Source organism: Coenobita brevimanus, chromosome 18, assembly GCF_032717465.1.
Source record: "Coenobita brevimanus isolate Jiangsu-jjx chromosome 18, ASM3271746v2, whole genome shotgun sequence".
NCBI lineage: Eukaryota > Metazoa > Arthropoda > Malacostraca > Decapoda > Coenobitidae > Coenobita > Coenobita brevimanus.
In genome coordinates this window covers 33,492,219-33,507,931 of record NC_136971.1, presented here as the reverse complement: position 1 = coordinate 33,507,931, position 15,713 = coordinate 33,492,219, and the positions used below count along the sequence as shown (strand labels likewise).

At 42.5% G+C, this 15,713-nt stretch overlaps 1 protein-coding gene across 1 annotated transcript in view; it reads right to left on the bottom strand.

Annotated features, from left to right (window-relative positions):
• The window catches only part of LOC145391464 (uncharacterized), a 161,289-nt gene extending 146,091 nt beyond the window's left edge, over window positions 1-15,198 (bottom strand). Inside the window, exons 1-4 of the mRNA XM_080266079.1 lie at window positions 14,866-15,198; window positions 14,106-14,509; window positions 13,868-14,023; window positions 10,322-10,491 (exon numbers count right to left, since the gene is read on the bottom strand). Coding sequence (XP_080122205.1) covers window positions 10,322-10,491; window positions 13,868-14,023; window positions 14,106-14,509; window positions 14,866-15,198 — 1,063 coding nt within the window. The remainder of the gene's footprint in view (window positions 1-10,321; window positions 10,492-13,867; window positions 14,024-14,105; window positions 14,510-14,865) is intronic.
• Between the last annotated feature and the right edge of the window lie 515 nt (window positions 15,199-15,713).

The following is a 15,713-nucleotide window of genomic DNA, read 5'->3' as shown; positions in this document are numbered from 1 at the left end:
CTACCTTACCAGAAATGCTGAATGCATATATCAAGATGAAATTATGATGATAGGCGTTTGTACAAACGCTCCCTGGCTCGTCACATGCTCACACAGCGCACTTTACTGGTATCAGTATGAAATACGGCATATTCATCCCCCATTAACATGTTTCTTTTGTATAGATAATGCACCAACATGTTGCGTAAGGCGGTATATGAATTTTCTGGGTGCACTACAAGCAGAATTTTAACAGTGGACTGGAGCAGACTTGCAATTTTTACTTACATTTAACATCACCATAGTATTTCACAGTGTCAAACATTGCCACAAACATGTGCACTATTTAGTATCTTTAAAATAAAAATGGAATCCTTGATTTAGCTTTGTTTATTATATTACACCTATTTAATTAACTTTGTGAATACATGATAATGCAGCAATGGATAGTAATAAAATAGCTTACATGCACACGCATACGTGTGTGAGTGTGTGTGAACAAAATAAGCAGTTTTTATCCGATTTTAACCAAACTTGGTGTAGGATTTCACAGTCAGCCATGGTTGCAACGTTATGGTACTGGCAATGACAGTTTGACCTAGCAAAGTCAACCTGAACAGTTTTTGTTCACTTTACACTAATAGGGAAAGGTTGGAGAGTAAGGAAAGAACGAAAGGCATCCATTGTGAAAATCAGTCACATGTGTGGTGTTGTGTGTGAACTGAAAACCTAAAACAATTTTGATCTGATTTAAACCAAGTTAGGTGTAAATGCTGAGGATCATCCAAGTGATTGACTTTTTTTTTTTTTTACAATAGGCCAAAGTTCTAGGCCACATGGCAAGATGAACGATTTATATTTTACCTGATTAATGCCAGCCTTTGTGAAAGGCTTCAATAGATAACGAGGATACAGGCATTCGATTTTGAGAACGATAGCCGAGGAACAAGTTAACAGGGTAAGTTGAGGGTCATGGTCATAGGACATGGTCAAGTCAAGCAGTTCTTATCTGATTTCGACTAAACATGCTGGCAAGGTTAAAAGTAAGTCAAGGAAAAAGCAGTCTGATTATGAGAGCAATTGGTCAAAGGTGAAGGACATAGAGCAAAGTCAAAGGGTCGGCCGTTATACCAGTTGTTGGGTGCGGGTGTTGCACTCTTTAAGTATGCCTTCTTGTTTGTGACATTTCTTTCTGTACGTGCAATACCATTATCGCAGTGGAATAGCTTCATACAGTATTTCACACACACACACACACACACACACACACACACACACACACACATATATATATATATATATATATATATATATATATATATATATATATATATATATATATAATTACACCAGTGTAAAACTGTCATTGTGAAAGTGTGCATATCCGTTTGCATATTATTTGAGTATATTACGTAATTGACTGCTGTGGCTGCTATTATTTTTCCGTACACTGTTTCTCTGGTGTGATGTGTGCTTTACTTGGTCATAACGCCAAGAGTTCCTGTCCTACTCCTGCTCGCCAGTAATTCGTAACATATATTTCAATTCGGGTGAAAATTCTTTGACTCACTATAATCTCCTCGTTCTGTTTAACAGGTACTTTTCACTGTTACTTTTAGCTCACCGAGGAAATATAAGTCTAATAAACGGCAGAAAAAAGAGCGGAATTTTGGGAGATAACTGCACCTCATCTCGATCCAAACATACTCTGAAAAGTTTAATTACAACTCCACAACGCTATCCCTTAATTTCACGAGGAACTCCATTACGGTATGTTCATTAATTTTGGTAGGATATTAGATTTTATAATTGGATCACGACTTTATTCAGATAATGAAAAGTTATTGTGTGGCTTCCACTTATCTTACTGAACAACTCTTTCTAAGCCATGGGAGGAAGAGCGAAAATGGGTGGTCATAGACTGAGACAAAGGCAGCTCAGGAAAAAGACCATTAAAAAAGAAAGGGAATGCATCCAAACAAAACCATGAAACAATATACTTGGTACACAGAAAAGATTCTGCAGAAAATTTACACAACTGAGTGAAAAGTAGTAACAGTAAGAAAAGACAAGAAAGGGAGGAGGAAAGATTGGGTTGTGGATGGGTGCAAAAGGCATGCCACAACTGTTTACGGGTGTATACTAATTAGACATATTCGAGAGACAGGGTTTGGGAGGGAAGGTGACATGACAGGGACGAGAGGGGAAGAAGAGAAGAGGGGAGAGTACTAAGAAATTTGTTACATATATTTGTTCAGAAAAGAAGGAAAATAAGGGGAAACTGAAAGAAAAGTAATAGATGGAGGAAGAAGAGTAACCCCCTGAGTGCCAGTGCTGTTTTATAACTGACATAATTCTGCGGCCAGTGCCAGTGCCATTTTAAAATGGTTTAAAATAAAATAAAATAACTGTGACTGCATTCTTCAAGATTCGTGGGTATAAATTGGCAGGCATGTATGGTAACTGTTCCTCTACCATCCCCCAGGCTGTCAAGGCCTTACACTCACTCGCTCCCCCCCTCATGCTCGCTTTGCCCCACACTGCCTGTGTGCCTCACCCAGTACTGTACATAGTGAAGGCATTTTGTAAATATTTTCATGTAAGTGTAAGTTGTAAATATTTCCTTGTAAGTGTATGGATTATATAATGAAGTCAAGTTGTAAATACCTTCTTGTAAGTGCCAGGACTGTACGTTATGAAGTCAGGTTGTACCTATCATCAAGTATGTGTAAGAGTATGCATTCACAGTGAGAAAGACACGCAAATTGTGATAGATGTTGAAGTAATAAGTAATCAGAGATGTGTACTAAACATTCCTATACCTTCCCAGCATAAATCCCTGCGTATACGTTACGTAGAAATTGACTTTCCCTCTACGTGATGAGAGTGAGAGAGCAGCTATACCTGTATACAAGTATGCAGGACTCAATAAAACCCATTTCCAGGCTTCGATGAGCATTTTAATGGTGAAATTCGTTCTTTTCACATCAAAATCTATCATAAAAAAAGATGGTCGAAAAATGGCCGGCACGGAGGCGATCCATAGGGATCAAAATAGCTGGCACCCAGCAGGGTAAAGAGGATTAGTTTTTTTTTTTCTTTTTTTTAAAACACATTATAAGTGGCACAATACGAGGAAGAAGCATTTCCACCACTCTGCTGCTGTCGTATCAAATTAGCAGGCAAAGAAGCTTACACACACACACACACACACACACACACACACACACACACACACACACACACACACACACACATTTGTATGATTATTACTGTCACTAGTACATTTTACTGATAACTATACCATTATCCACATTTGGAGTAGCATTGCCTACTTCTCCTTTATCCTTTGTCATTCCATTTCTGTCTTGTCGTTCATCTTTTCAGGCTTCCCCTTTTCCTTCCACTTAGAGTGGCTCTACAATGAGTGACAAAGTTAATGATTTCCCATAACCAGGAAACCACGAACAAAAGGGTCGCTAACGATTTTTAAAAACGGGGTGAAGTGGAGCCTACCAATGTGTTTCTGTTAACTTGGTGGAGACGCATATGCGACGTCAATCTAGGAACCAAACCTTGAAACTCATCCCTGCAAATCACTATTGTGAGACGTTGTCGACGGCAAGGGACATCGGTTCACCGAATGGGACAACCCTGCAAGTAGTTGCTTGCCTGCGGTTGATAGGTATGCCCGGTCAGACATACTAGCATTGACCAGTAACAACTGATAACTATTATATTAAACTTCATTGAATTCTAGATGTACAGTACTTTCATACATAATATATTACTATAGCATTGTAATACAATTAAAAATCTCAGCACTACGGCTCAAATCTCTAAACATTCCGCCGACACAGTAATACATGAGCTCTGTTGTTTATGTACAATCATCCACCTACTTATATTTGGCACTGACACAGACGACGGTAAATTAAACGTGTGCTGGAGCAGTTCGTAGTTCGACAAAGTCCTGACGTTATTTACAACTGATTTTCTCTTGACGAACGATGGAGTAGACTTTAGGTACTCTATATTGATAATTTATATGCACATTGGTATCTACTGAACAGCAACTGTGCAGAAAAAAATGCAGTGAGTACTATTCGTCAGGTTCGTTATCAAAGTGTTGTCAAAACCTCATTTTGTGTATGTATTTACTGTTTTTTGTGGCTGTATTGTTTCCGTTCCACAACACTGTAGTGTAAACAAGAAATTAATAAATAAATAATATCAAATTCAATAACAGAGTGGTAAAGTACTGGTTAATATCTGAGTATAAAGAAAATAATTTTATGCTCTAATGTTGGGATATATTATGATAATAGTTATATCGATATAATGTGTGTGTGTGTGTGTGTGTGTGTGTAAGGATTTTTGTCTGTTTATATCAAACGCTAGACATGGAAGGGTACCATAAGTTATTATTGTTGCATTACAGGATCGTCGTGTTGTGAGAGTTTCATCTCACTCGATCGCATCCGTCTTATTTTGTGTTAGTTTTACAAAATTCTGTCTGCAATTTCTTCCATTTTCTGTTCCTCTTCTCTGTTTTTTCCTTTCTTACTTGATCGGTGTCTCCAACAACGTCGTTATCTAATGCGTATCAATGTTATCTTCATATCAGCCTCCTGTTAAAACCTTCCTCCTGCAGTTCCTCTACTCCTCATCCTCCTCCCTCTACTTAATCATTCTCCGTCATCTTCATAAGTCCTTCCCCTCATCTGCCACTCCTGGAACCCTCCACTCTGTGTTAAGCCCTTCTTCATCAGTTTTGGGCCGCCTCACCACACTAAATCTCCTCTTGTGTCGCCTTACTTCCCATCTCTCACCAAGTAGACGATCCTCACACCACCTTCAACGCTCATCCCACCCCTGCCTTGCTCACGACGTATCATTTACATCTGTCAAGAAGGCTGTCGTTCTGTCTACAAAAAATGTATTTTACTGTGGAAATGTACTAATAATATTCAATAATATAAGGTAAAACATCCAACAACGTTTCATAAAATACCATGTTAATGTTATCACACCGCTTCTGAATGAAACAGTCCAAGTATGTATTTTTTGTATGGATGATGGTATTTGAGCCGAAGTGGTGACCTAGAAAGATTTGTGCACATATGAGGACTGCCAAGGCTCAGGAAACTAACTATCCGGCCAATTTCCCGTACCTTAAAAAGTATCTAAGATTTTCTTTGCATTTCACAGAATTTCATAATCATTCCATTCACTTTCATGTCTTCCAAAGTAGTTGGAGAGCGATGCTTCAAGCAATCCATGTTTTTTTTTTTTTTTTTTTTTTTGGGGGGGTCGTGTTCCTTTACTGTTTCTTATAAGAACTGAAGTGAATATCTAAACTGGATGCTGTACGCATGTCGTTTCATACAGCTTTATATGTTCACACCCTCTCGGATCATGCCAAAGTGTTCATATCTCTGACGTAAACTAATATCACCATACCAATACTTCATTTATCCCAGCCATTGCTTGCAGTACAGGCACCTCTACCTAATCTGTACTTGTTCAGCATTGTTGAATGTTTAGTCTAGCTAGCACTCTCCCTAGGATTCTCCGATGAGCAAGTTCGGTTCTTCAATGGACCTTGCATGTACTGAAGAGGATAAAGCCATTTTTCATGCAAAAAAGAAAGAACCAAATGCCAAACTGTTGGAAAAAATGATCTTTAAAAGCTGAAAAAAGTCAAAATCAAGATCTGTTCATTTTAAGATGCCTCGATGCATTACGTTTAAAAGGCATGAAGTTGAAGGCAGAGAGAAATATCTATCTATCTATCTATATACCTAGGCTGCTTCCCCTAAGGAAAGGGAGGTAGCCGAGACAGGACGACACACTCCCCATTTACTCATCCATTCAAACACATTCATTCGCATCTTAGCCCCAAAGGGTAGAACGGACAGATCCTCACCGCACCACACCGCACAAGGATCAACTGCGCAATGCAATCAGTGACACCTGCAGCAGGGCCCGACAGCAGAGCTAGTTTACCCCTGCCACATCATAACAGACTCATCCCCTTACCCGCACCTGACCTGAAATAGCTGATCAGACCAAATGCGGGAGAATATCCCCTCAGGGCTGCGTCATCACTTATTCATTCACAATTTCTCTCCATTTATTTCTGTCAAGCATAGCCACTCTTCCTTGCTCAACAGACATCCCTCTCACATCCAGCGCTCTCTTCACACTATCCATCCATCCTATTCATGGTCTTCCTCTCAGCCTTACACCTCTCACATCAGATCTAGTTATCTTTTTCACCAATCGCTCATTATCCATTCTCTCCATATGTCCAAACCATCGCAACACCCTCTGCTCAACTCTACCAGCCATCTCCTGAACAACTCCAGTTCTCCTTCGCACTTCATCATTCCCACTTGATCCATACGCGTCACTCCACACATACTCCTCAGACACCTCATCTCCATTACATTCAAACTTTTCCTCTCTGCTACACCCATATTCCATGTTTCAGCCCCATATAATGCAATCGGTACCACAACACCCTCATACAGCCTTCTCTTTACATTCATTCTAAGCAAATGACATCTAAACACTTTTTTCATTCCTCCCAGCACCTTTCCTACTTCATTTATTCTAAACTTCACTTCTGCATCTATTCTTCCATCCACAGCAACATGTGACCCTAGATATTTAAAACACTCTACCTCCTCAAGCAACTCGCCATTCAAAACTATATTCATCCCCCTACCATCTACCAACCTCGTACACTTCATCACTTTACTCTTATTCTCATTTACTTTCAATTTCCTCCTTTCACACACCCTTCCAAACTCCTCTACCAACTGTCTCGATCTCTCCTCTGAATCAGCCACCAGTGCAGTATCATCTGCAAACAGCAGCTGCTTCAGATTCCACTCTCCACCATCAACATTCACCAGACTCAGACCTCCACCTAAAACTCTTGCATTCACCTCCCTTACAACACCATCCATGTAAATATTAAACAACCAAGGCGACATCACACATCCCTGTCGCAGCCCCACTCTCACAGGAAACCAATCACTCACAGCATTTCCCACTCTTACACATGCTCTACTATTTACATAAAAACTTTTCACCCCTTTTAGTAACCTACCATCAAGTCCATACAATCTTAAAACAGTCCACAAAGCCTCCCTATCAATTCTATCATACGCTTTCTCTAAATCCATAAATGCCCAAAACACATTCTTGCCTTTCGCTAAATACTTTTCACACACTTGTCTCACCGCAAACACCTGATCCACGCATCCCCTCCCTCTCCTAAAGCCACACTGCTCATCACCAATCACTCCCTCTGTACCCTCTCTAACTCTCTTAATTAACACTCTACCATACACCTTACCTACAACACTCAACAGACTTATACTCCTAAAGCTAGCACATTCATACTTATCACCCTTGCCTTTATACAACGGGACCACACAAGCACTTGCCCAGTCAACTGGCACCATGCCTTTCACAAAGCACACATTCAACAATCTTACTAACCAGTCAACAATAGCCACTCCACCGCCCTTCAGGCATTCCACAGCACACCCATCCATACCTGCAGCTTTCCCTGTTTTCATCTCCTTTACTGCCTTCTCCACTTCCTCCTTCGTGATCAAAGAATCATTCAACTCTCCCAACACATTTATTCCTTGCACCCTTCCATCCGCCACAATCTCAGCCACCCTTTCCTCCTCTACATTTAACAATCTTTCAAAATACTTTGCCCATCTCTTCCTTACTGCATCCATCTCAATTAACATCCTTCCATCCTCTGCTTTTACTCGTTCTTCCTTCCCAGACTCTCCCTTTCGCACCCTCTTCACCTCCTTCCAAAACTTTTTCTTATTCTGTTGAAAATTCTCTGTCATCTGCCTACCCTACCTCTCATCTGCTGCCACTTTAGCATCATGCACAGCCCTTCTCGGCCTATTCCTCTTTTTCTTATACCTCTCATATGACATCTCATCCTTCCTCTGCAGCCACACTTCATATGCACGTCTCTTCTCTGCCACAGCCGTATTTACTTCCTCGCACCACCATTCGCTTTCTTTTCTTACACCACCACCCACACGTCTCGCACCACACACCTCTTCTGCATGCCCCACCACAGCACTCTTAAATAACTGCCATTCCTCCTCCACACTGCCATTTTCCCGATCTTTCACTGCGTTCCACTCATTTTTCAATTTCTCCTGATATTCTATCATTTTCTCTCTTTTATCCAACTCACTTTCAACACCTCCCTGCCACACCTAACCCTCCTAGCTCTCACCCAAAAATATACGTTGAGCAAAATATTTCCAGAGAGAGAGAGAGAGAGTGCTACTGAGAGGAAAGAGTGTGCTGTAAAAGGGAAACTTTGGAAGAGGAAGACAATTAAAGAAACTTACACAAAAGTGTCTGTAACGAACACTCACACTGTCCAACCCGGGTAACTGGCTTAACTATATATACGGCCACGTGTACTGGTAACACCACATGGAATATCAGCCACTTTACTGCGAAAGGGCCTACAGGAGCTGAATGCAATAGTCTAAATACAACAAACAGATAACAGGGATATAGTTATAGCTGAACAAGGAAGCAATAGGCCCCTTCATTTGCCCAGTTTTATAAAGAGCCGGATAACTTGGGGGTGACCCCTTGGTGTAATGAGACATGTTATGGGATGCTGATTTGAATGGTGCATCTTTAGGTTTTGGTTTCATGTCGATATGGCGAATTTGAAAGGAGTTATTGCAAACAAACGTTTTTTGTCTTTACATTTTGGGGGTCTACAGCTTGGGTCTTGGCCCAATTTGGCCCCAAATTTAATTAGGCGATCAGATTGTCGTAGCCCATCATACCTGTAATTTAAGTCAAAATCTCACTGGAAGTTTTAGCATTAAGTTGTTAATAGACAGACAGATAGACAGAGAGACAGACAGACAAACAAACAGACAAACCAAGTAGAAACAATACTTGTCCCCGAGCCACTCCTGGGCGGGGACGGGTCATAATTCTTGTTCGGTCCACTGGATTTTATGAACTTTAAATGGATCTCACTAAATTAGCGGCCTGGGAACTTTCCTTGCTAACATAGTCACAGGGAGAGGGTATTTCTGAACTAATGAAAGAAAAGCATTCGGGAGCCGAATGCTAATTGACCGCCAAAATATGCCGTTGACCAAGTCCAAGATTTTGGCCCTATCTTGATACCCTGAAGGTTTCATGTTGATAGCTCAAACCGTTCCTGATATATAATGGTCCTAAAGCCGGACGATAAACACTAGTTAACCTTTGGTAGCCATTTTGGTGGCCTAGACCTTGACCCCGAGTGCCCATTTTCGAACTCGCCCAATAATTTGGTCATATCTTGATACCCTGAAGGATTAATGTTGATAACTTAAGCCGTTCATGAGATATAATTTGAACAGATACACACACACACACACACACACACACACACACACACACACACAGAGGCAGGCAAAAACATCATTGCCCTCCTTTACAAGGCAAGCGATAAATATGATAATCTGGAGGAATTATAAATTAGATAAATTAGATGTCGTCATATTAATAACGTTAAGAAAATTAAATAGCGGGTAAAAATAATAATAATAAAAAAAAAATACTAAAATAGTAAAGATAATAATAATAATAATAATAATAATAATAATTAATAATAATATAATAATAATATAATAATAATAATAATCACTTCTGGAAATTTCCATGCGACAATGCGCGAAATCCTTGAGTTAATCCAGTATATGCTCGACCTCAACGCCTCCAAGCCTTTCCTTCACCAATTATCTTTCCACCCAACATCCCATTCCAAGCCACCCTCCTTCATACCTCTCTCCACCTTCTTGGATTTCCTATTCTCATTCCTTCATCACGCTCACTTCTCTGCAGTTTCTCGGCTAACCTTTCATGTTCCCTGCATTCCAAATGTATACAGATTATTCATTACGTACCTCCATCCTACTTGTATTATATTTAATGTATGTACTGTCCATAACAAAAATCCTGTCGCCTCTCCGTTCCCTCTGTTTACCAAAAAAATCAGTCTAGTGAGTAACAACTGACACCGATGTCAGTGATAACTTCACCTCGGATGTCAATTAACCACTCGTCGTTGACTGGAAGTATTATGTATTTCTCCTTGTCTATTGTCGACCAACTCTTTTTCATTTCTTCGAACTTTGATTCCAGTGGACTCGTAGTCCTTCCAAAAAGTGTTTTTGGAACCACACCTATCACTAGGTCAAGGACATGGTGTCTGCATTCTACTCGTAACAGTTTTTCCGCAACATTCTTTCAAGTATACCTACCGCACCTTGAATTCGTCCTGTGTTGCTGGCAGTAGTGTCGTAGCAAAGTCCTACAACAGCATCACCTACTTCCCAGTTGTTCAGGGCATCCATTGTTGCATTTGCTTGGGATTTTCCAGTCCCATCTTCGAGCTCTGCCATTGCTAGTAGCTTCCCTTCTATGTAGTCGGGCCTCCTGAAAGGGGGATTGCTTGTCTGTGCTCCACAGTACCTAGACACTGTCTAGGTACAAAATATATGGTTTTTACCCCTTTACTCCTCATTTTCTCATCAAGACGAACAAAATGAGATGCAGGTTGAGGGGGTTTGAATAAAAATTAACACAGTAAACTGAAATCACACACAAAAAAATAGCATGACAATTTTTGAGCTCGATGAGGAACCCGAAGGACGAAATTTAATCTGATTAATAATGATGTCACTGACTTTCTATTAGACGAAAGAATGAGAAAAAATACCATCACCTACAAATTTAAAACTTTTTTTTTTTTAACCACCTTAATACACGCGTATAAGGTTGAATATCAAACATAGCCATATAATTTTCTTTCATGTGTAACTTTGGTCTAAATCCCACTGTGATATTGCGCTGGTGGCTCTGATGCTCAGTGCATAACCCAATAAATCGTTCACTGTGAACGCCTAGTGACTGTTTTATCAGCTAACACCTATTTTAAAACCTGGGTAAGCAGAAATATAACCACATCTGCACAGTGATCATAAATATCTGCAGTGATCATACTAACAAATTTATGTGATGAAAATGATGTACTGTAGAAAGAGGCACGATTAAAATGAAATGTTCATTAAGCAGTACGAATTATGTACTGGACACCAAGAGATGGTAAGCGCAGCAGAAAAAGGCCAGACAGGAGGTGGAGAGATGAGATAGAGAAATTTGCAGGGAAAACGTGGCAAAGATTGGCTCAGTCAAGGAATTCGTGAAGAAGGTTGGGGGAGGCCTTTGTTCAGCAGTGGACTTGAAATGGATGATGATGATGGTGATGATATATATATATATATATATATATATATATATATATATATATATATATATATATATATATATATATAGATATAGATAGATAGATAGATACATAGATAGATAGATAGAGAGATTGATAGATAGATAGATAGATACATACATACATAGATATTTTTGGAGCCAATGAGGAAAAAATAATGAACTGAACCTCGACAAGTAATGAGGAAGGAGCAGAGGGCAATCGGTTTCGGCTTCAGGTAATTACTTTATGCAAATTAGAAAGCCGCCTGAACCCCAGATACCCAAACAAATTCCCTCGGCTTACCTACTAAATGGCAGTGAACAACTAATACCTATAGCAAACTGGTACTTTTCAGCTCTGTTTGCAGGGTAAAATTTTGTGCCAAGTTGCATGTCCATTAATTTATTATAAATTATGTTCAGGGTGGTCAGAATATGATATTCCTCGTCCACTCCGCTTCATTGTTCCTTGTGTGCTTCGGAAACGGCTCAGTCAGCATTATCAGTGTCTCCTCTGCGTTATTTCTTTATTTCCTACTTTCACTGCCACACTCACGTCCACACCAGCAGGCTGAGTATCCTCCCAACACATAAGATATTGCCAGGTGAGTTTCTTGTGGAGTGCTATACTGATGGATCACCCTGATTACCTATTGATCTGTCACTCGATCTATTTGTCTTTTTATCTTTTTATCTATCTACCAGCCTACCGACCTGCCTACCTATCTAGCATTATATCTAGTATACGTATTTGCATGTCTTATATTTAGCAAACATATATTAGATAGGGGCTAAAAATGAACAGCAGTAAAGTCAAAGTAATGTTTAATCGAAATACAACATACAGCGTCAGCATAATAAATGAAGAAACTTTTGAAGCTGAGGAGAACAGTTATTTGGAATAAATACTGAAACTAACGAAAGCCCTTGAAAACAAAATAGAAAATCATTACAACTGGATGGAACGCTCTTGGTACACAATGAAACATTATGAAATGTAGCTTGCCAGTACGTATGAAACGAAATGTATACAGTGAATGTAATCCAGCTATGACATATGGTATTGAGACCTGGCAACTGACAATATCAATGGAAAACAAACTAATCTGTCCTCAAACATCAATGGAAAGGTCAATGTTAGAAATATTTTTGAGACGAAGAGATCAGCTTGGATGAGAGAGCAGATTAAAGTCGAAGACACTATAGACGTTATGCAAAATAAGAAAAAGGAAATTGGCAGGCCATGTAGCAAGAACATGGGATAATCGAAGGAGCAAGAGGCTGACTGACTGTACTCCAAGAGATAACAAGCACAGCACAAAAAGGGTAGATAGGAGGTTGAGAAATGAGATTGAGAAGTTTGCAGGCAAACCTGGCAGAGATTGGCTCAGTCAAGGAATTCGTGGAAAAGGTTGGAGGTGGCCTTTGTTCAGTAGTGAACTTGCAGTGGCTGATGATGTTGATGATGATGATGATGATGATGATGGTGATGACATTAGGTGGGTAACTAAACGCTCGTCGAACCTGTCAGTACTCCTAAAGTGAATGAATACTGGTGATAGAGACATATGGAACTCAGATTACACCAACTAACAGAGGAATTGCTGCTAAATGTTCTCATTTGATTATCTTTTGACTTGTTTTCAGTGATACTGAGAGTAAGCCAAAATGCTCTGCCTGTACAAACATTTTACTCATCGTTCGATGCTAATTTATACACAGTGTTATGCAGCGTATTCTGTGCCCCGACTTCTCGGGTCCAAACACGGTGCAGCCCTGGGTTCTTTGTTCCTGACCGGGTCAGTATCAACAAGGAAGGAAAAACACAAACACCACGGGTCAAAAGATATACTGCTATATTATCAGAAAACAACTACACACACAATGCTGTAGCCAAAGCTGAGAATACACAATAACTTGCACCGATGTTTATGACAATTACTGTTACTATATCAGAGAGCGATTATACACACAGTGCTATAGCCAAAGCTGAGATTGCACAACAACTTGCACCGGTGTTTATGACAATCACTGTCCACTTATTTCAGCACACATGTCTCGTATATGGGTTTACATTTTCCTGGAGTATAACTGGCATACACACAGCGTCACAGGTAATATCTCACATATATATCAAGCATATCACCATTGACATATTCACAGACAACACTATCCAGTATATCCACAGAGACAGCTCGTATAGTCAGGTCCTTAAGCATAAGGGTTTACGGGACATAGACGAGGTCCTAGCTAATATAATATATCTGCGTGACATAGATGGGAACCCTAGCTAGACTTAGACTATGCCGTGTCACACAGGACGAGAGTTTACAGGATGTCACACCTTTGGGAGGGAGGGGGGGGAGGTATTAGTGAGGATAGGGAGGGACTGTTTTCCGTGGGGACGAGGGCCAGGGGAAGAGAATTGGGGGAGGACAACACTGAACAAGGATGCAATGGGGTATTGTTGTTTTCTGCAGGTGACACAGGGGGGTTTTGCACCGTCTGGGGGAAACCAGCTCGTGGTTGGGATGAGATACTGTACTCTGCTTGTAAGACACAGGTACTTGATTCACCAGGGGGGACACCAAGGGGAGGGTAGAGGGATGCACGGGGGGGGGGAGAGGCACTGGGGAGACACTCTGGAGGGAGGGGGGACAACGTCACACTGGTTGGTTCACTAGGGATCGGGATCACCACACTGGGGGAGTGGAAAGTCATACGACCTGTTACTCACAGTTCAGTAGGAGGGAAGAATACAGCCCACGGGTGAAGGGGCCTACATCAGGAGCTTCAGGTTGTGGCCAGGCGTGAGAGGCAGGCCGTCCGGGGAGTTGCACAGGAAAGGGTGGCCCTTGGAGTGGCCTCTAGTCCGAGAGGAGCGGGATGGTGTGTTGGGCGGCTCTTTAGCTGCGTCGGCCCTATGGGAGGCAGGGCTCTCAGGGCTGTGGACAAACAGAGCCAGTAGACGATCAGCACGTCGTCGGCCCTTCGACGTCGTCGGGGTCCAGGGGAGGGACCGAGGAAGGCCCGGGCCTAAGGTCGGCCGAGAGGACGGCGGTATCTGGGCGGGGTTGGCTTCACGTCCATCAGGGACGACCAACAGGGAGGGACTGTGGCCACCTACTCTGGGAGAAGCCCTGCTGCCGCGGTGGACACCTGGGGCGGCCCGGCCTGGGGCTTCGGCCTTGGTGGCAGAGGGAGGCCATCAGGGGTAGGCTGCAGCCTCTGGTCCTGGCAGAGCCCGTCAGCACAGGGGGAGGGTGGGGCTTGAGGGACTGGACATTGGGCCTCAGGGACGCCTCGCCGGGTCCTGAATCAGGTGGGGATCCTGTAGGGGGAGAGACACCCTCCTCTCAGGGAGAGAGGTGAGGGGAGGGGCACCTTACTCTACCACAGGGGTGGTGGGTCGAGCCAGAGGTGGCACCCTCCATCAGACAGCCCTGTCGGGAACTGCCTGCACTCCTATGAGGGTCAGGGACGCGGGAGAGGTTGGGGAAGCCTCTCTTAGACCCGCCGGTACTGGCAACAGGGAGCAGGCACCTGTAGAGCCATCCCTATGGTCGTCTGTGTTCCTGCTGTAGGACTAGAGTCTCCTGCCCCTGAGACATTGGGAGGAAGAGGTCGGGCGTACTCTCTTGGCTTTAGCCACAGGTCCGGTGGAACGTGCACTCCCTTCGTCGGGAAGGAGACACCTGTCCCTGGGACATCGGGAGGATGAGGTTGGACATACTCTCGTGGCTTATGCCACAGCTCTGGTGGAGCGTGCCCTCCTTCCATCGGGGAAGGTTCTGTACCTGCAACACTGGGAGGTAGAGGCCACGTGTACTCTCTCGGCTTTCGACACAGCTCCAGTGGAGCGTGCCCTCCGTCCATTGAGGTAGGGGGATAGCAACCCTAGAGGCTCCTCCTGAGTCCTCACTCAAATAGGAGGCCGATCCAAAGGACTCGGCATCCGAGGGTGTGCTTGGGAGCTTGTCTTTGCAAGTCCCAACCCGATTCTCGTGAATGTTCCCTCTGTTGGAGAGTAGTGTGCTTACCCTGTACACTACCGGATGGTCTGGCTGTGTGGAAGAGGGGCGCCGAGTCATGAGGGACATATGTCGTCGATGCCGGGACGTCTGGTCAGGTAAATTAGCCCCTCCATCATCTCCTACTGGGGTGGGTATCATCTCCACGCTCTCTTCTCCTGGGGTGGTGGTGTCGGGTTCACCCCTCCCCACGTGCATTTCACACAGCACAACGTACACATTGTTTTTAATAACATAAGTTAATAGTGGCTTTCAGCAACAATATTTCTAATTTCCTTGGAATGGAGACCAAAACCACTCGTGGCAGTCGCTCCTTTCGCAGTGACGACCACATTATACCCTGGACCATTTCTGAACTTG